At 41.5% G+C, this 19628-nt stretch overlaps 1 protein-coding gene across 3 annotated transcripts in view; it reads left to right on the forward strand.

Moving 5' to 3' along the window:
* Positions 1-14918, forward strand: part of LMLN (leishmanolysin like peptidase) — a 77354-nt gene extending 62436 nt beyond the window's left edge. For 2 of the 3 annotated variants that reach the window (XM_033945116.1, XM_033945117.1), the window contains exons 13-17: positions 1554-1686; positions 2673-2832; positions 5006-5136; positions 6369-6579; positions 12853-14918. In XM_033945116.1, the coding sequence (XP_033801007.1) occupies positions 1554-1686; positions 2673-2832; positions 5006-5136; positions 6369-6579; positions 12853-12953 (736 nt within the window). In that variant the 3' untranslated portion in view covers positions 12954-14918. The remainder of the gene's footprint in view (positions 1-1553; positions 1687-2672; positions 2833-5005; positions 5137-6368; positions 6580-12852) is intronic. The other variant, XM_033945118.1, reaches the window with a different exon arrangement.
* The last annotated feature ends 4710 nt before the right edge of the window (positions 14919-19628 follow it).

The raw sequence follows: 19628 nt of genomic DNA on the forward strand, positions 1-19628 counted from the left end.
TAGGTCTTAATATAAGCCCTACTCCAAAAATAAGCCCTAGTTGAAGTGCTGGCTGGATTTGCAGGCAACAGCATCGTGCCCCTCCCCCCCTCGGGCCGACTCTTCCATCTCTCCCTCCCCACGCCGACCACGAGACCAACATACCATTACCTTCTTCCAAACAGTAGCGTCATAGCAGCAATCTCTAAACTCACTGCTCGGTGCCTTTTCTGCCGCATCACTAATGATGTCATCAGCAATGCGGCATACCCAATGCCCCGGCGGTAGAAGGCCCAAAGCAGCCCGTTTAGATTGCTGCCACGACACTACTGTTTGGAAGAAGGTAATGGTTGGCAAGGGGAGGGAGAGCTGGAAGGGTCAGCGGGGGTTCGGCTGCACGACGGGGGGGGGGGGGAATAAAAAGATGCTGTGGGTTTGTGATTGGGCATTGTTTCCCTGAAAATAAGACCTAGTGGGTTTTTTGGGCCCAAAATTAATATAAGACCGTGTCTTATTTTCGGGGATACACGGTACTACTACTTCTCCGTTTCTATAGCGCTACCAGATCAGCTGTGTTGACAGGCCACAGGAGAGGAATTGTTCCAGGGCTGGTTGCAGACAGTTGTGTATTTATGGCTGCTGCAACCGGCAAAGGTTTGGAAGAATTGTAGGGTGGGAGGGAAGTGTTGGGGGACTGCTGGGCACGATGGACCACTGGTCTGACCCAGCAGAGCAATTCTTATGTTCTTATGAAGAAACAGCAGATGTGCTTGGGTTCAGCCTCCAAACCTTAGATGCCAGGTCTGATTTTTGTTTTTTTTTTTTTGCTTATAGCGACCTGGTGCCTGGGATTTGTTGAGCCCTGACTTAGAGATAGCTGCCATTCACTGCTGGATGTTTACTGTGGGGTTCTTCTACTAAGCTGCGGTAAAAAAAAAAAAAAAGTGGCCTTAGTGCATCCTACTATGAGTCTCCTTAGATTCACAATTTGTTATTTTTGGTAACACTAAACCGTCATTGCAACAAAATAGATCTAATGTAAGAGCTCTTAAATTAAAAAGCAAGCATCTGGTGCAGAGGAGTGGTGTTTTTCTTTTTTGGAGATGACGAGTAACCTAGTGGTAGAGCTGCAGCCTCAGCACCACTCGCGTCTCAAAAGAGTGTGATCGGACTTGTTACACCCTGAGGCAGTTTGACAGTGAAACGCTGGCCACCGTTGGTGTACCGATCCTTAAAGGAGAAAGTTAAGTTATTATCTTCTTCTACTTCACTCAACTCTGAAAGCAATTTTCAAACACATTGCTAGGACCATCTAAACAGGAGGTTTTGTGCCAGTGAAGTGATCGCCCGAACACCGCTATTCCACCATTGTGGAGGTGGGCGGGCCCATGTCTGAGGCTTTTTCCTCCGTTAAGATTGGTTTCTGCTTGTGTTTTATTACTGTTATACCTTTATTTATTCCATTTTGGTGAAAGTGTTTTTGTTACAGTTCTGTCATTGAACCACCAGACTGATATTAGAGTTGGCATTTTAAAAACATAGTGCATGCTGAACTTTTGTTGTTATTTCTGCAGACAAGAAATAGTAAGGCCATACTGTGATAATCTGAGGAGTAATCCTCTGCAGCTGATGTGTAGACAAGATCAACGTGCAGTAGCGGTGTGCAACTTACAGAAGTTTCCAAAGCGTTTACCTCAGGAATATCAGGTATGTGCTATCCAGTCCACTAACAAACCATGTGTTCAGTGCTTCAACTTTTTTCCCTTTCACAGGTTTTAGCAGTGAAAGAATAGCCAAATAGGTTCTCGGTATTAAATATAACTAGACTCCCAAATCTCTCAAATTTTGAAAAACAAAAGAGTAGGAAGTAGGTCGCAAAAATCTGTTGCATTGAGCTTTGTAGCATCTGGAGTTATGTACCATCACCAGCTGGGACTGGCTTACTGCTGGACCAGTGAAAAGCTCTCCTAGGACTAGGCCAGGATACCTGGAAGAAAAGATCAGATTTTGCAAAATATGCAGGGACCTAAGAAGCTGTAACAGCAACCTGGGTCTCTTTCCAGGCCTCAGTTTGAAACCCTGTATGGCTATGAAAGGTTTATGTACAGTGTACTCATCAACACCCAGTCAGCAATCCTTTCTTCAGCATGGCTATCAACTGGAATATAATTTAAGTCTTCACTAATGCAATTGGGGAAAAATGCATCTGAAGAACTACCGGTACTTATAATATTTCATGTGCTATCTGCCTTCTCAGTTTTATGCAGATTCTCAGAAACCAATACTGTAGTTCATAAATTCAAAGACATATTAGCCAGCCATTTTGGCAGGGTTTCCTTTCTGGTGTGTACATTCCTTCTGTTTTGGGATACAGGTGCTAGTCAGACAGGTTTAGAATAGATCCCATATTGCAGGGGTGTCCAATGTCGGTCCTCGAGGGCCGCAGTCCAGTCTGATTTTCAAGATTTCCCCAATGAATATACATGAGGTCTATTTGTATGCACTGCTTTCATTGTATGCTAATAGATCTCATGCATATTCATTGGGGAAATCCTGAAAACCCGACTGGATTGCGGCCCTCGAGGACCGACATTGGACACCCCTGCCATATTGTGTTGTTATAACTTGGCACTGCTTTTCATGAGCATTTTGTATTTTTGTGATTCTATGTATTTACAATATTTGCATTCTAGTACTTTGATCAGCTTAATGGCGTACCAGCAGAAGAGTTGCCCTATTACGGTGGAGCAGTAGAAATAGCTGATTTTTGTCCCTTCAGCCAAGAGTTTAGTTGGCATTTAAGTGGGAGATATCAACGTGGCTCAGACTGTAGAGTACCAGAAAATCAGCCAGGTTAGTTGGCCTGTACTTTTACTTATGCAGAGGCAATTTTAAAAGCATGCAGATTTTTTTTGTAAAATTGAATGGATGCGTGTAATACCATTTTGCACATACTTTGGTATTATATGCATACTTTTGAAAATCTAAAAGTATGCTTGTAAATTTTTCTGAAACTGTCTTCTAGTTATTGTGTTAATGTGTGCTTGTAGTTTCAGTGGGGTAATTTTCAGAGACAGTAGGCATGCACTTTCCATTTGAAAATTGGTATAACTGGTGCACATATTTGCTGCTCAACATAGATGGCCTGTTTTAAAAACAATTATTCCCATGAAGGTAACTTCCAAAGCATTTTTCTGCATACAAAGTGTATTTTACATAGAGAAAATGACCATTATAAAATTGTGAGTGAATGTGCACATGGTGCCGTGCTTTACATCCAGAGAGATGGAGCTTTGTCAGACAGGCAGGAGGTACTTCTTTCTGCCTTCACAGATGGTTCATATATAGACATTCAGAGGGCAGTGCCGGGGTGTGTACTTGTATAAAATACATGCAAGCCAGTCTGGAGAAAGGCCTGGCAGTGGCTTCCCTCAAGTTAAAAGTAGGAGGCCTCTCATGCTTCAGAGTGGTTCAGTTTCACTTACAGCTCATCCAGATGTGGCTAGATTGCTCAGAGGTACGCTCTGTTTAAGACCACCACTGTGTCATCCTTTTCTGACGTGGAACCTTAACACAGTTTTGAAGGACCTTACTAAAGCCCCATTTGAGCTGCTCAAAGATGCATTTCAGAGCTGCAAGCTGTCTCTTGTAGAGAGCCCTTTCTCAGGATCACGTGCTGTACACGTACATAGTAACACTCACCTTGGAGAAGGTGTAAGTTTGTACAGGAGCATTTATGCATTATTGGGGATAATTCTAGGAGCCTATTTTTGTAAAGACAGATACGTCCGTTGCCTTTTGAAAAGGCATGCTTTTGGAACTTTTTCTAGGCAGCCTGCTTTAAAAGTATTTCCACAGTGTACAATGAAGTACACTACAACGAGAACTCACAGCAGCCATTTTGATGACAGCTCTGCACGGGGCAGGAGAGTAGGACGATCAATCCTGCCCCGAGTCACTGCTAGACCACCAGGTAAGGTCTGGGGAAGGTCCAGGATGCAGGAGGGAGGTGGGGGTGGGTCAGAGCCAGCCCTGAAAATTATTTGCAATATTTCAGTATTCGCAGGCTGGCTCTGCCCCTAACCCCTGTGAATATTGAGGGTCTGCTGTACACTGGCTTTCAGTATTTGTAAGTGTACACTTTAAATGTGCTTGACTCAGAACTTTGAATAGGTTCCCATAACCACATTTGCTGCTAGACTACCAGGGAAGGTCCAGGATGCAGGAGAGAGGTGGGGGTGGGTCAGAGCCGGCCCGGAAAGTTATTTGCGATATTATGCCACAATAAAAAGTGCTGATTGGGAGGATGACCTAAAGGCTGGCAACTCAGAAGTTCGTCCGGGTGAAAAACCTATTGTAATTGGCATTTCCGTTCTATGGGTGCTTCGTTTGTCAAATGAGGAGATTCCAGTAACTAGAAAAGCAGATCCACTTTTGAAAGAGATCAGGAAACTTGTGAAAACCTTCCTGTATAAATGAGGATCTTGGAGATAGTGGAGGCCAAATAGTGCTCCCCCCAATACTGCTTTAAGAAATGTCAAAGCCATCTGACTCTGTACTCTCTGCCTTTTCCATGCATCCACAACCCTTTTATACAGAAAAAGTATTTAGACTTTTCCTGAGCCTACAGCCTTTTAACTTCCTCCTATGCCCTCTCATTCCATTGTTTTCCTCCTGTACATTAATACCACAGAGACATTTTAAATGTGGCATATCTCCCCTCTCTCCTACTTTTCGTATTTTTTGTGCACAATTATGTTTTGTGTTTGATTTGACTTCTTGGTATCTGGTTTTGAAACCCTTGGAGGGCTCTAACTTGTCTTTGATTTTGACTCTTTATCGTCACACTCAATGTAATGTAATGTAATGTAATTTATTTCTTATATACCGCTACATCCGTGAGTTTCTTACAACAAGGCTATGGCTGAGTGTTGCCTATTAAGTGCTTGGATATGCATTTGAGTTTTGTACGTATTTGCTTTTCAAGTCAAGCACCTTGTCTTATATACAACTTGATTTTCCTCAGACCTTTCTAGAAACTATGCTGCAGAAACATATGGACCCAGCTCTGTGTGCCTAATACAGAAATCAGCTTTTACCATGGAACAGTGTACCAAGAAACTTACCTATCCTGACTGGGGTAGTGGATGCTATCAGGTAACCATAGTGTTAGGTTCTAAGTTATTAAGAAAATGCTGTCTTGGCTTCAGAAGGAAATATTCAGTGACATTTTCATTGATTTGATTGTGGTGGTGGTGGGGGGTTGTTTCTGGATTAGCACAACCACTCTATACGAAAGTGTTTGCAGTAGTGCTGCCCGATTCACGATTCAAATCGGTTTGAATCGGTTCGTTTTTGTGAAAAAGCAGACTCAACGATTCAGCCCCAAGACAAGTTCAGGCTTTTTCTCACCACCAGACGAGGCCGCCGGACTCGTTCCCATCATAATGTAACTTCCGGTTTTGCGAAACCGGAAGTTACATCAGAAGAAACGAAAGGACGTGGGTGCGGCGAGCGAGCAGAACTCGTGCAGCGGACCTCAGCAGCAGCAAAGAGTATTTTTGGCTGTCTCTCTCCCCGCCATTCTCCTTTCTTCCCCACGATTCCACAAACAGTCCAGTAAGTAAATAAATCGGCAGGAGGGCTGGTGAGTCTTGGGGGATGTTATTTTTATTCTTTGGGGCTGGGGATGGAAGCTGAGAATTGGCAGGGGGGCTGGTGAGTCTTGGGGGCTGGGGATGGAAGCTAAGAATCGGCAGGGGGGCTGGTGAGACTTGGGGGCTGGGGATGGAAGCTAAGAATCGACAGGGGGGCTGGTGAGTCTTGGGGGCTGGGGATGGAAGCTGAGAATCGGTGAATTGAATCGAATTGAAAAATCGATTCAACAGGGTGAATCGAATCTAATCAAAATATTTTTCTCTGAATCGGGCAGCACTAGTTTGCAGTTTACTAATTTGTCCTTAAAGTTTCTCTATATCTTTCCATAACACGAAACTTGATGGCACAGATCTGTCTTTTTGAGGATAGATGTTTAAGGGCTCCTTTTACAAAGGCACGCTAGGGCCTTAATGCATGCAAAAGCGCGCACTGAAATGCCACGCGCACTAGCCGCTACTGCCTTCTCTTGAGCAGGCGGTAGTTTTTCGGCTAGCGTGTGCTAATCCAGTGTGTGCGCTAAAATGGCTAGCGCACCTTCGAAAAAGGAGCCCTAAGTGTTTTGTTCTTACACGGCAATTTGCAATACATTTTGTCACTCTGGAAATATTTTTACTACTGTATTTTTTTCTAAGTGAGTGTTGATTAAAGAAAAGAAAGATCTTTGGGTTGCATCTGGATGTCTGCTCTGTAGCTCACACAAGTCTGTCTTTTTTGTTGTTGTTGTTTTTAAGATCTCGTGTTCTTCTCAAGGCTTAAAAATTTGGTTCAGGGCCACAGCTTATTTATGTAGTCGTGCAGGTCAAATCTTAGAAATCAGTATTGAGATGAATGACTGGGTATACACCGGAAATCTGATCTGCCCTGCTTGTTTGGACTTTTGTGAATCCTGTCCTCCGGAACGAGATCCACCTTCTGTCAACAAGACAAGGGTCAGCCCTATTGGTAAGTGTGCCCCCATCGTGAAAGGTAGAAATGGGACAGCAGGGTGGATAAAAAACAATGATTTTAAAAATAAAAATTGGATCTTTTTTATTTAAATCAAATTTTCTTTTATTTAAATTGGATTTTTTTAATTAAAAAGATTTTTATTGAGAAATGCAGAATCAGTACAAAAGGAAGCAAACACTGCAACAATATCATTATAAAAGCAAACCTGCTCATAAAGCAGCCAACGGTCACATAAACAAAAAGCACATTTGATAGCGTCTATCCCCCCCCCCACACACACACACACAATCTACACAACTTATATACTCTACCCTCCCCTTCCACCTCCCATCCAAACCCCTAAGCCTAATTCTTAGAGAGCAAACAGAAATTATTACGAATAATCTCTCTACCCCCCTCTCCAAAATCCAAAAACTAAGTTCCTAAGAGGAAGTTCCTCCAAATTTGATCATAGCTATGTTCCTCCCATGTTGGAGGGCAGTGAGCTGATAACAAATGCTTCCACTATTGTAGTTTCTGTACTACCATCTGCCAATCGGTGACACAGGTTGGTTCCATTGAGCTGCAAGCACAAGACATGCAGCTGTGAGAGCCAGCTTACAAAAGCTGGATTCCCCTGCTCCAAATTGAGCTCATGCCAAGATAATGCATGACACCAAGATGCAGGTACATCTTTACACAAGATCCTAGTTATTTCTCCCAAATCAGACTCCCAAAAAACTCGCACCTACATACATTCGCACTACATAGCAAATAGGTCCCCGCCACCCAACACACTCTCCAGCAGAGCCCCTCTCTGCCCCATCATATCTTTGCTGACAGTACTGGGGTGTAGTACCAATGCAGTAGTACGTAGTACCCATTTTCCACAATAGAAGCTGCTATCCCTAAAGAGGACACATCCTACCATATAGTTTCTAAATGTTTAGGGGTATTGCATGTTCCCAATCACTCTCCCAAGCTCTCATGTAATAAAATGCTTGATACCTCATGAAATGTACATACAACAGAATACTTACAGAAAGTAGCTGCAAAAACTATAATAAAATATAAACAAAATTCAAATGTCTGGTATGCAGTTTTGTCACAGACAATGCTGCAAATGTATCAAAGATGAGAAGAAATTTAGAAGTGCTCATTTGCTGCACCTCCTAGCCAAATACTTCAGTGTCCTAGAAATAAAGACTAATGTCATTGAAATAACTAAATACTTCTATAACAGTCATTATCCCAGGACAAGCAGGCAGCTTATTCTCACATGTGGGTGACATCATTCATGGAGCCCCGGTATGGACAGCTTTAAAAGTGTATCGCCACTTTAAGTTTTTAGAAACTTCGCAACTGCCCGCACTGCGAATGCGTGAGTGCCTTCCTGCCCGACGTAGGTTCATGATTCCTCAGTTCTTCGTTTTCCACGGAGTAAAGAAGTTGTTTTGACCTGAACTCTGTTCAGTTTTTTGCCTTGTCTTCCCCCTTTGTGGGGGGTTTTTCTGTTATTTTCTCTACTCTTTTTTTCTTTCTTCGGTAAAAAGAAAGTTTATTTCATTTCTTTTTTTTTTTTTTTTTTACTTCGGCCTTCGTGGCTTCTTTTTTCTGACAAAATTGAGTTTAATTTTGCTGAAGCTATATTTCCATCCATGTTGGAAACCGTTAATGGGTTTTTAAAAAGTGCTGTAGGTTTCCAGAGGCCTATTTCTCTCATTGAAGCTCCATCAAAAGTCATCAACTTCAGCAGGAGAAATTGTTTGGTGTGGCCATGGATACTCAAAAGACCTCACAACCATCAACATCGGTATCGGAAGATCTTGCAGCATTATGGAAGTCAGCTAAGAAGCTGCCAGCTTCCCAGTCAGCGTCACAGGTCACAACAGCATAGAGTCCCTTGATGCAGACCAAGCAGCAACGTCCACTCTTGCAGGTTGTCTCTCCTTTGAGGTATGCATCCTCATCAAGTTCACCCTCTCTGAGGCAAGACACTGCACCGATGGTACTGGCAGATTAGCCAGATGTACCAGTGCTTTCTTTTAGGGAGAAGCTCGATGAGCTGTTTTGGTGATATTTTCAAACTCCTTGCACCAACATTTACATTGACGCCCTCGGTATCAAGCCCAATTTGAGCATACTGTCACAAGGCCTCATGGTATCGCAGTCAACTCCTGCAGAACATCGACATGGATCTTCGAGTCATCATTGATCTTCGACTCGACGTTCTACTCCTTGACATCGATCATCAATCACATCAAAGGTCCAGTTCTCCATCGGTTCACTGATCCACTTCTTCGAGACATCGACGTTCTTCTTCTACTACTCGATGTTTGAAGTCCAATCTCCCGTCACATACATCAAAGCGAAAAGGAGCTTCACACCGGACCTCCTCCTCATCTTCTTTAGATCGGTACCGAAGCCATAGAAAACATCTATCCCCTCGACGCACACCTTCTCCAAAGCTTCTTTATGATTCTGATTTACAGTCTGTTTCAGAGGGTGATCTCTCTGGTTCTGCAACTGTTAAGACACCCCTTCAGAACTGTTTCCTCAGAAAATTCCTCCAAAGACCAGATCTACAAAAAGACTGTCTTTTACCAAATATATTAGGCAGCTAGGCAAAGACCTGCCTGTTAAATTAGAATCTGACTCTGCCTTCAGTACTAGACTATTATGAGCCTCCCAAAGAATTGCTTCTGCATGGTATTCTCAAAGAGACTCTTCATAAGAATTGGGAAACAACCTTGACCAATGCAGTAACTCCGAAAAAGCTAGATTCTATTTATAAAATTTCTTCTCCAGGATTTAATAAACCACAGCTTCAACATCAGTCTTTAGTTGTGGAATAAACTTTGAAAAAGTCCTTTGCTTCAAGGTCTATGCTTCGGCACCATCTGGACAAGAAGTGGCAAACTATGGACAAATTTGGATATCGTCTTTATCAAAATTCTATGTTGGCGAACAGGGTCCTTAATTATAATTTCTACATTTCTTGTTATATGAAACATCTAGTATGAAAACTACCTTCCTTTGACAAATATATTCCTGCACATCATCTTCAGGAATTTCACATCTTTCGCACTCTTTTCCAAACAAGAAAGTATTTAGTGAGGTCTGCTTATGATGCCTTTTGAGTTATCTAGAGCATCTGCTGTGTCAGTGGCAATGAAACGCCTGGTGTGGTTGAGGTCTCAGATATGGACATCAACCTCCAAGACAGATTAGCTAATATTCCCTGTTTGGGAGAAGAACTGTTTGGTGATTCCATTGAAGTGGCCACACAAAAGTTAACTGATCATGAAAAGAATTGGAATGCTTTGGTCAGAACAAAGAATAAACCTCCCTCAGCGTGTCAGTCAACTAAACTACCTCTTCAAGTAAGAGGCGCTATTCTACCAAACCTTCTGCTTCCCTTCCACCTCAGCAGAAGAAGCAAAAGCAACAGCAACATCCAAAAGTCTCAACCGGCAGCTCCTCAAAAGCATAGCCTTTGTCTGTGTGTGTCTGTCTGTCTCTCTCTCTCTCTCTCTCTCTCTCTCTCTTCCTCAGCCAATTGGAGGTAGGCTCCAATACCATCCATGTTGGAAGCTGATAAAAACTGAGTTCTCAGTCATTCAACAGGGTTACTCTCTTCACTTCATCTCTATTCCTCCAAATCATCCTCCAAGAGAGTCTTCTTTGGAAGATAGAATCTATAATTTATTTTAAATGCCATAGAGATTGTTCCCCCTGCTCAAAAGAATCAGAGTTTTTACTCCCGGTATTTTCTTATCCCAAAGAAGAAGGGAGGTCTACATCCAATCTTATAACTAAGGGACTTGAACTAATTCTTAGTAAAAGAAAAGTTTCAAATGTTGTCCTTGGCAGATCTCATCCATCTTCAGCGGAACAGGGGCCTCAAACTTCCTCTTCATCACGTTCTTCTCAGTCAGGAACCAGTTCCTATGGAGAATCTCCAGCGCTAATTCAAAGAGTCTATTCTAACTATCTTGCGGGTTAAAATGCCATCTACTATGGCGGCCTATGCTAAGGCTTGGAAGACTTTTCAACAGTGGTGTGACAGAGACCAGATGGAGCTGCTATGTGCTCCCATTCCGGTGGTCATTGCCTGCAAGTTGGTCAAGGTACAAGTAACAGGCCTCTCATGCTTCAGGGTACAAAGTGATTTAGTTTCACTTGCAGCTCATCTGAACGTGGCTAGATTTCTCAGATGTGTGCTCTTGTTTAAGACCACCATTATGTCCTCCTTTTCTGATGTGGAACCTTAACACAGTTTTGAAGAGCCTTACTAAAACCCCTTTTGAGTTGCTCAAAGATGCATTTCAGAGCTGCAAGGTGTCTTGTAGAGAACCCTTTCTCAGGATCTTGGAGGTGGGAGTAACCCTCTGAAAGTTGTTTCTGATTTCCATGTCAACCAGGAGGTTCGTCTTCCTGCTTTTTCAACCCAGGGGATCAGATAAACAGGATAAGATATTATAGAAACTGGATGTGTGAAGTGCCTTACTTCAGTACTTAGAAAGAACCAATGATTTTCATCTTTCTGACCATCTGTTTGTTCTGACTAGTCGGTCCAGGCGTGGTAAGCCAGCATCCAAGGCTTATATTGCCAGATGGATTTTCATGGCCATCTCATCAACTACATCGCCTGTGGAAAGCAGCTGCCAGTTTCCCTGAGAGCGCACTCTACCAGGAATGTCGCATTTCATGGGCTGAGTCTCGATCAGTCTCTTCAGCTTGTTCTTCTCTTCATACCTTTACAAGATTTTACAGAGTAGATTTGGTGGCTTAATAGGATACCGCCTTTGGGGCCTCAGTATTACAGGCACGCTCTTCTGTCCCACCCTACACATTGCCATTGTTGTAGTATGTCACCATACACACGTACTCCAGAGGAGATGTAATAGAATGGAAGACTAGGTTGTTACTTTTGTTAATCTCTGGAGTCTGTACAGCCCACCCTCTGTTTACCTAAGTAAGGCCTGCTTTTCTGCCTCGGATCTTTCTCACTTCCAAGCCCAAAATGCTTCTTCTGCTAGCCAGATGGCCAATTGATAAGATTGTCCTGTATATGTAAGTGCATTATTCAGCCTCTGGCTCCATTGGTGTTAGTGCTTGTTGCACACAGCAGGATGGCTATTATTCCTGCTACGTTTTTTTTGCATGTTTTTCATGTTTATTACTAATTGTTTTCTTATAAGCTGCAGAGCAAAACAGAACTAACTGTATGATGCTGGCAGGGAAGTTCCCCATGCCTCTTCTTGTTTGTGTTTTATTCCAGTGGTGATCGATTGCTTTGGACAAAACTGAAGGGGGCACTAAACTGCCAATGTGGGAGGTGCTGAAAGCTATGCATATCACTTGTGCAAAATCCAGTTCACAGATTTGGATTGAACACCATAAGTTCATAAGTACAGACTCCAGAGAAGATTAACATAGGTAAGAACCTAATCGTCCAATGCTGATTGTACTCGAATATTTGGGGAGGAAGGAAGTAACCAGTGAAAACATATATAGCGATAAAAAATATAAAACACTTTTCAGTGTTAGCATCTTATCCTAAGCTGATCAAAAAAATTAAACCAAGCCTCTAACGCAGCCAAGACCTACATGGGTAGGTTATGTTAGCCCTTTTCTCCCTTGCTTGTAAAAGTATGAGGTTTGTTGTTTTTTTTAAATTTCCTGTTAGAGTAATCTGTGCTTAGAACATTTTTTCTTTTTCCTTCCTGTTAATGCTGACCTGATCAAAAAATGTCTTCTGATAACACTTACCTGCATTTGACAGCATAGGGGTGTAACTAGATGACCAAAATATGAAGAAAAGGCTATATCTGAGTAGTTTAGCATAGTTGATGGATACCCTGGCTAAAGGGTCACCACAGTGGCTGGACTAGAAGGAGGGATTTAAAAAGGAGACGGAGGATCAGGCCTAATAAGAGCAGGTTCTGAATGAACTGTTCCAAAGGAACAGAAATAAGAAATATGGGATCAGTCAAACGATGAAACTAATTTATGGAACATTATGTAGTATTTATAGAAACGAACAATTAAGTATGAAAAACTGTTTTCTGGATAAATGCAATTTTTTATTTTCAAGAATTCTCAACATAATTATATAGCTTACAAATAAATGTCTTTTGTTGTAAATTTCACGCATCCTATGGCTATCTATAAAGGCAGTGTTTCCGGTATGAATAAAAAATGTATTAGGTTTTGGAATTCACATCTTCAATTATATGATTCTCTTACGTGTTCAGTAAGTAACATTGTGGTTTTTAAATGTAGATCTCTGCTCTCGTTCCTCGAGTCTGGTCGTGACCTTGTGGCTGCTGCTGATTAACCTGCTTCCTCTGCTGTTGGGAATTCTCCTGTGTGTGCATAACTAGACCACGAGACATGCATGTGGACAAATCTGCAGAGATTTTGCACTCTTTGAATCAAAGAGCACCTTACTGGAGACAGCAGAGGCTTGGAAAAGAGCTGTTGGTGTGTGACAGTGACTACTTTTGAATTCAGTTCATAGCAACTTTATGGCAAGAGGAAAGTAGATACTGAAACGGAGCCAGGGCAGAGTTACCTCACATAAGTGCCGGTCCTCTTGCAGTAAAACCAGGGCATCAGTTATCCCTGACAATGCTGTCACATTTTTATCTGTAAGAGTACTCCTGTAGACTTGCACAGGGTCATTTTGGAAACCTTTACAATGGCTGTGGGGCTTGGAATGGAAGCAGGAGTTACCGAGATGTATGTGGCATGTGGAAAACTGTTTGCTGCTGCTGCTGCTGCTGCAAACAGATCCTTGCCATATTTTTAGGGTATTCAGCAGATTAATTGCCTAGCCTGCTAAAGCGATAGGAACATACATTGTCAGACTTCTGTCTACAGTATTTTATGTTCCATGGAGAGTGGATGATGTTTACCATTTAATGAATTGTATACTCAGAGGCATACATGCACAGGACGCACTTTGGGTTTAGTTGATAAAAGGTGACTCGTTTCTGTTTTACTTTTCTCTATAAGCGGCACTGTTGTCCATTTGCAATATAATGTCGTTAACACTCATTCCATTAACGGGCTTTGCTTGGTACACACCAATCTGGGATTATGTAACCAAACCTTTTAATTCTGAACTTTTTCTGCTAATTTCAAAATGCCAAAGTTCAGAAACTTTCCCAAAGGCAAACTCATCCCCTAAATCTTGTTCTTTAGCCTCTAGCAGGTTTCTAGATACCAGAGAGACAACATATTAGAAGATTGACTGACACTTTTTTTAGGTACAAAATAAATACTTGTATATATGTAAACCGCTTTGAATGTGTAACCCCAAAAAGGCAGTGTAGAAGCCCCATTCCCTTTCCCTCTCATGTATAGCTTTGAAATTTCTTTTACCAGTGATAGCAACTGGAATTTTGTAAAGATCTTACAGCCTAGTAAGCAAAAAGGAAAACCCACAAGTTGGCTGATTTTTCTGTTTTTGGTTACCTGACACAGGAGAGGTTTTTATGACAACATGAAAAGATTTAGGGCTCCTTTTACTAAGCTGCACTAGTGGTTTTAGCGTGCACTAGATGCTAATGCCTCCATAGAGCTGGCATTAGTTTTTCTGCATAGCGCAGAGGTTAGAGCATGCGGTAAAAATGCTACCACAGCTTAGAAAAAGGAGCCCTTAGTGGCCTGTCTCTCAAAGGTCTGAGGACAATAATGAATTGCTTTTAATGGAATTACCCTGTTAACCTTTCATCGAATCCCAGCTCAACTTCATACAAAACAGTTTTGCTTTAATCAGTAAATACTATCCCTTTTAATTGTGTGCAATAAAATAGTATTTCAATGGCATCATCCAACATGATGCTTTTTATACTTGAAAAATAATGCTTTTTTTTTTTTTTGGTTCAACTAAAGTGAGTGTTTTGTACTTTATGAAATAGTTGATATTTGTATCTGTGAATGACTTAGGACTTGATCTTTTTATGTTTCCCCACATTGTTTACATGTGTGTGTGATTGGCATACAGCGAAGCACAGTAGTCTGGATTGTTTTCTTAATTGCGCTTTTCTCTTGAAAATGAAAGAGGATAGGTTGATTGTGGAGCATTGAATGATATGCTTAAGGCAGTTCTCTGAGTAGAATGCCCACTACATTTGGGACAAATTGATCTCCAATATGCAGAATCTTCAGCTAATCCGCTTAATACCACCAGGTTACATGCTGAACAATCTCTTCCTCCTAGCTGGCTTTAAGAAAGGTTTGGACAAGTTCCTGGAGGAAAAGTCCATAGTCTGTTATTGAGAAAGACATGGGGCAAGCCACTGCTTGCCCTGGAATCAGTAGCATGGAATGTTGCTACTCCTTGGGATTCTAGAATCATGTTACTCTCTGGGATTCCGGAATCTTGCTGTTCTTTGAGATTCTGTATGGAATGTTGCTACTCTTTGGGTTTTAGCCAGGTATTAGGGACCTGGATTGGCCACTGTGAGAATGGGCTACTGGGCTTGATGGACCATTGAACTGACCCAGTAAGGCTATTCTTATGTTCTTAACTGATGCAGCAAAACTAAAAAAAAAAAAATAGTAGTAGTAAATTGGATTTGAGCAGTTTTATGGGTCTTAGTGGGCCAGAGAACAGCTAGTTTTGAGAGAGGAAATCTAGGAGAAACTCCCTGAATATATTTTATCTTCAGATACTGATATTCTGAGCACTTCACAGGTTAGGAAGATCAAATTTTGTTCACTTCAGAGATAGCCATAAACATTGCTGGTGGTAATGCAATTTGAGCTGAAGGTGGTGCAAAGGTATTCTTTCCTCCTTCGCAGGAGGGACAAAAAAGTTGAACTGACTACCTCAGTTTTCTATCATTTGTTCACTGATGTAATTCTGGTGATATTTTCATTTCTAATCCAAAGCTCAGTGAACTAGAAACAACTTACCTCAGGTTTTATGGAACACATTTGTAGGGAGCATAAGCCATTTGGATTTATATAGCGCAGAGAGCAATTTTCAGAAGTAAGTTGTCTGAAAATTGCCCATCCTTTTCCCTGAGTTAAAATTTTTGCAGGGGTCAACAACAACATGCGTTTGTATCCACTGGAAAAAGAAAGCAAGCTGATTAGGGGGAGGAGACTATGCATGGAAAACCGATCTGTCCCTTTTAACAAAGTAGTGATTCCCATGCAGCAAATGTGACACAGGCCATTCAGTTCCTATGGGCTGTGTTGCATTTGCCAAACTGGGACTCTCTACTGTGGCTTTGTAAAGGAGGAAAGAGGCAATCATAGAAATTGTAGAGAATATTTCTACTCGGAATAATGGGCCAATCATAATCTCTAATGAAATCAAAACCTTAATTTCTTTTTTTCCTATTTCATTATGCATTTTTCTAATTGTGAAGGGTAGATTTATAAAATCCAACACAAAAAGTTGCAAATCAAGTTTATTTTATGCATATATTTTTGCATGCAGCTTAATTCAAGTGCACATTTAGGGTTCCTTTTACAAAGGCGCGCTAGTGGGGTTAACGCCAAAACTACCGCCTGCTCAAGAGGAGGTGGTAGCGGCTAGCGCGTCCAGCGGTTTAGTGCATGCTATTATGTGTGTTAAACCGCTAGCACGCCTTTGTAAAAGGAGCCCTTAGTGATGTTTGGCAAAAGTATTCATGGAAAATGTCCTTTGATCTGCTGTAGGAAAGAGAGTGGCACAGCACCAGAAGCATTATGCACTTTCACAGTTGTGGGCTGGGTGCTAAGTTAGTGATCTCTAGCTTGTTAACAGTAAAAAAGTAGCACTGGTTAAGAAATATACATAGCCATTAATATTGTCTCATCTGCAGTATTAAATGACAGGGTTAGTTTCCAAAACTGTACATTATACTGTTCAGGATGCCAATGCCATTTGTCTAGTGCAAATAAAAATGTATGAATGTTATAACCAGGCACCTGTGTGGGGAACATTCACCAGCCAACTTTCTGCTGACATTTGAAATGCTGCTTTAAAAGATGTGGAGGGAGGGGGTCTGATTAGTATTACCTGTTTTACATAAAAGTTTACATTTTGGATTGAATAGAATTGTATCTTAAGGGCTAACAATGTTTTGTGTTATTTAAAGTTTGCAAATTGTCTTAATTTATTTTTGTGTAGACTCGGATACAATCTTGTAATGGAAAGAAAACTTATGAAAAATTAATGTGCTTCAATAAAACAGTTGTTGAATAAAGCTTTGTTTGTTTGCCTGTTATTTCATACTCAGACTTCTTCCTTTGACTTAGGATCTCTCTTAAATTCATTTTTCATTTTAATGTAGTACAGATGATTTTGTGACAGTACTGTTGAAAATAAATTTCCAAAATGACAGCCGATAAAAATGTTAATTTCTACCTTTTATCTTTAAAAACTTTAAGTACACTTCTCCCTCCGGATTCGCGGGGGATAGGGGCAGAGCCGGACCTATGGCAAAAAACGTGAATATCCGGCTCTGACCCACCCCTGCCTCCCCGGCCTTACCTGGTCTAGCGGGCTTTCGGGGCAGGAGCGATCGCCATTAGGAATCGCCATTAGTCTCTCAAGACTACGATGGGAACTCCCTACAGCTATTTCCTAATGGCATTCTGCACGGGGCAGGAGCGTAGGAAGATCGCTCCTGTCCCGAAAGCCCGCTAGACCACCAGGTAAGGCCGGGATGCTGGGGGGGAAGACTTTACGATGTTTTTTTTTTTTTTCCCCCTCCCCAAAAAATCTCGAATGTGAAATCGCGATTGCCAAAACCGCGAATGGGGAGGGTGAAGTGTAGTCTTTTACTGTAACCTCAAAACTAGACTGTTTTTGGCCTATTTCAGCTGTCCGCGTAATTTTTGGATTGAAAAAACAGGAACATGTCAGCCCTTATTACCGTCCGCTGCACTAGTTGTCAATAGAGGCTAGACTATTTTTCAAATTTGCTTGCATTTGCTATAAATTGTTATCTGGATTAGCTCCATCTTATCTTTTCTCTCATTTTGAATTGTATAGTCCGATTAAGGTTACTCAATGTTCTGGTTTATTCACTTTTCCTAATCCTAAAAATTGTCGTTATAAAATTTTTTTTGATCAGTCTTTGGCCTATCAAGCAGGTAAAGTTCAAGCTGATTTAACAGACTGCATCTTATTGTACTTTTAGAAAATCAGTTAAGACTTATTTGTTCAAAAAATTTGTTACTTAACCAATGTCTATATCAGGGGGTACCCACACTTTTTGGGCTTACGAGCTACTTTTAAAATGACCAAGTGAAAATGATCTACCAACAATAAAATTTTAAAAAAATACAAAGCACACTGTATGCAGAGAAAATGTTAAATATCATTTATATTCCGAGGTTTTTTCAAAGAGGTCAAGGCAGATGACTCTATGCAGCGTCACCTCAGTAACAACTATACAAAAATAGACAAACATACCCCCTCCCTTTTTACTAAACTGCAATAGCAGTTTTTAGCACAGGGAGCTGCTCTGAATGCCCCGCGCTGCTCTCGACGGTTTAATAAAAGGGAGCCATAGTGCAAAATATAGACAGCAGATATAAATTCTCAAAAGACACATTTTGATCACTAAATTGAAAATAAAATCATTTTTCCTACCTTTGTTGTCTGGTGATTTCATGAGTCTCTAGTTGCACTTTCTTCTTCTGACTGTGCATCCAATATTTCTTCCCTTCTTTCAGCCTACTGTATGCTTCTTCTCCTCCAGACCTCATTCCCTCCCTCAACTTTTTCTTCCTCTCTCCATGCCCTCCTGACGCAGAAGCATCAGGCCGATCAGTATTCCTCTCCCTGACGTCAATGCTGTCATCGGGGAGAGGAAGGCTGATCAGCCTGGTAGATTGCAAAGGCAGCGTGAGTTGATCGCAGAGCCCGGGATAGGCTCTGCAATCGACTCGTGTTGCCTTTCCAATCGACCTTTTGGGCACCTTGGTCTACATCATAGTAGTCATACTGCAGTTTTATAAATGGAATATTGTACTGTGCTTTCTTAAGTATTTTGTCATATCACTGAGTTGTTCAGGCCTCTTACTCTGTGAACTGCCTAGAACTTTTTGAGTGTTGGCGGTATAGAAAAATAAAGTTATTATTATTAATTGGTTTATTTGACTGGATATGATGGTATCCTATGTTTTTTTGCCATCCATGGATCCTGGATAAGGTTCCATTTATCTCTAGTATGAAAATAAATAATTCCTGGGGGTATGTTAGGGAATAGTTATTGGCTCCTGTTTGTCAAATTTCATCATTCTTACTTGTTCTTCAGTGTGTACCTATAGAATTAAGATTAGAGTCTTTCTAGGTTCTGATAATTTGAAGTCCTTTCAAAAAGAAGACATCTGCCCTTTAAGGAGCTTATGCATATCACCTTTAGTAAATGCTTACATTAGACAGACAACACAGCTGCAAAGAGCTAAGCTTCAAGATAGGGAATGACATGGGGACAATGTCGCTGTCCCTGCCCCAATCCTGTAAGCTCTGCCATAACCACACAAGCTTCGAACAGTATGATTTTAAAATGTTTGAGGCTGTGCAGATGAGAACAGAACTTGAGCTTGCAGGAATAGGAATGGGGCCGGGGCAGAAAAAGAACCCTCCGGGACAGGAAAACGAGTCCCCGTGTCATTCTCTACTTCAGAACAATATGGTAACTCTGTTTTACAGAGGGGCCCCTTTTACTAAAGGACATGAAGGGTCAGATTTTACAAATGGCACCATTATCAGTGTCCATTTGCAAAAGCCGCACTGACTGCATGTCAATCATGTGACAGCACTGCTTGCAGAATCATGGCCTTGGCAAAGATATGTGCCAGAAATGTAGGCCAGGGTTTTCAAGGCCTACATAACTGGTCTCTATCTTTGAGCATCGTGGCTCTGGAGGCGCCTAACAGTGCCTCAGGTCACCTCCAGCATTAACCTTAAGTGCTGCATAGCACCTTCCATTTTTTATGGCTTTTTAATTGGTTTTTGATTGATGCAGTTAATTACTGTGCTGACTGAACCAATTAAAACAAATTCAGCAGTGGTACGGCACCTACAGCCGCCTACTTAGTGG

The sequence above is a fragment of the Geotrypetes seraphini genome, chromosome 5, assembly GCF_902459505.1.
Source record: "Geotrypetes seraphini chromosome 5, aGeoSer1.1, whole genome shotgun sequence".
NCBI classification, from domain to species: domain Eukaryota; kingdom Metazoa; phylum Chordata; class Amphibia; order Gymnophiona; family Dermophiidae; genus Geotrypetes; species Geotrypetes seraphini.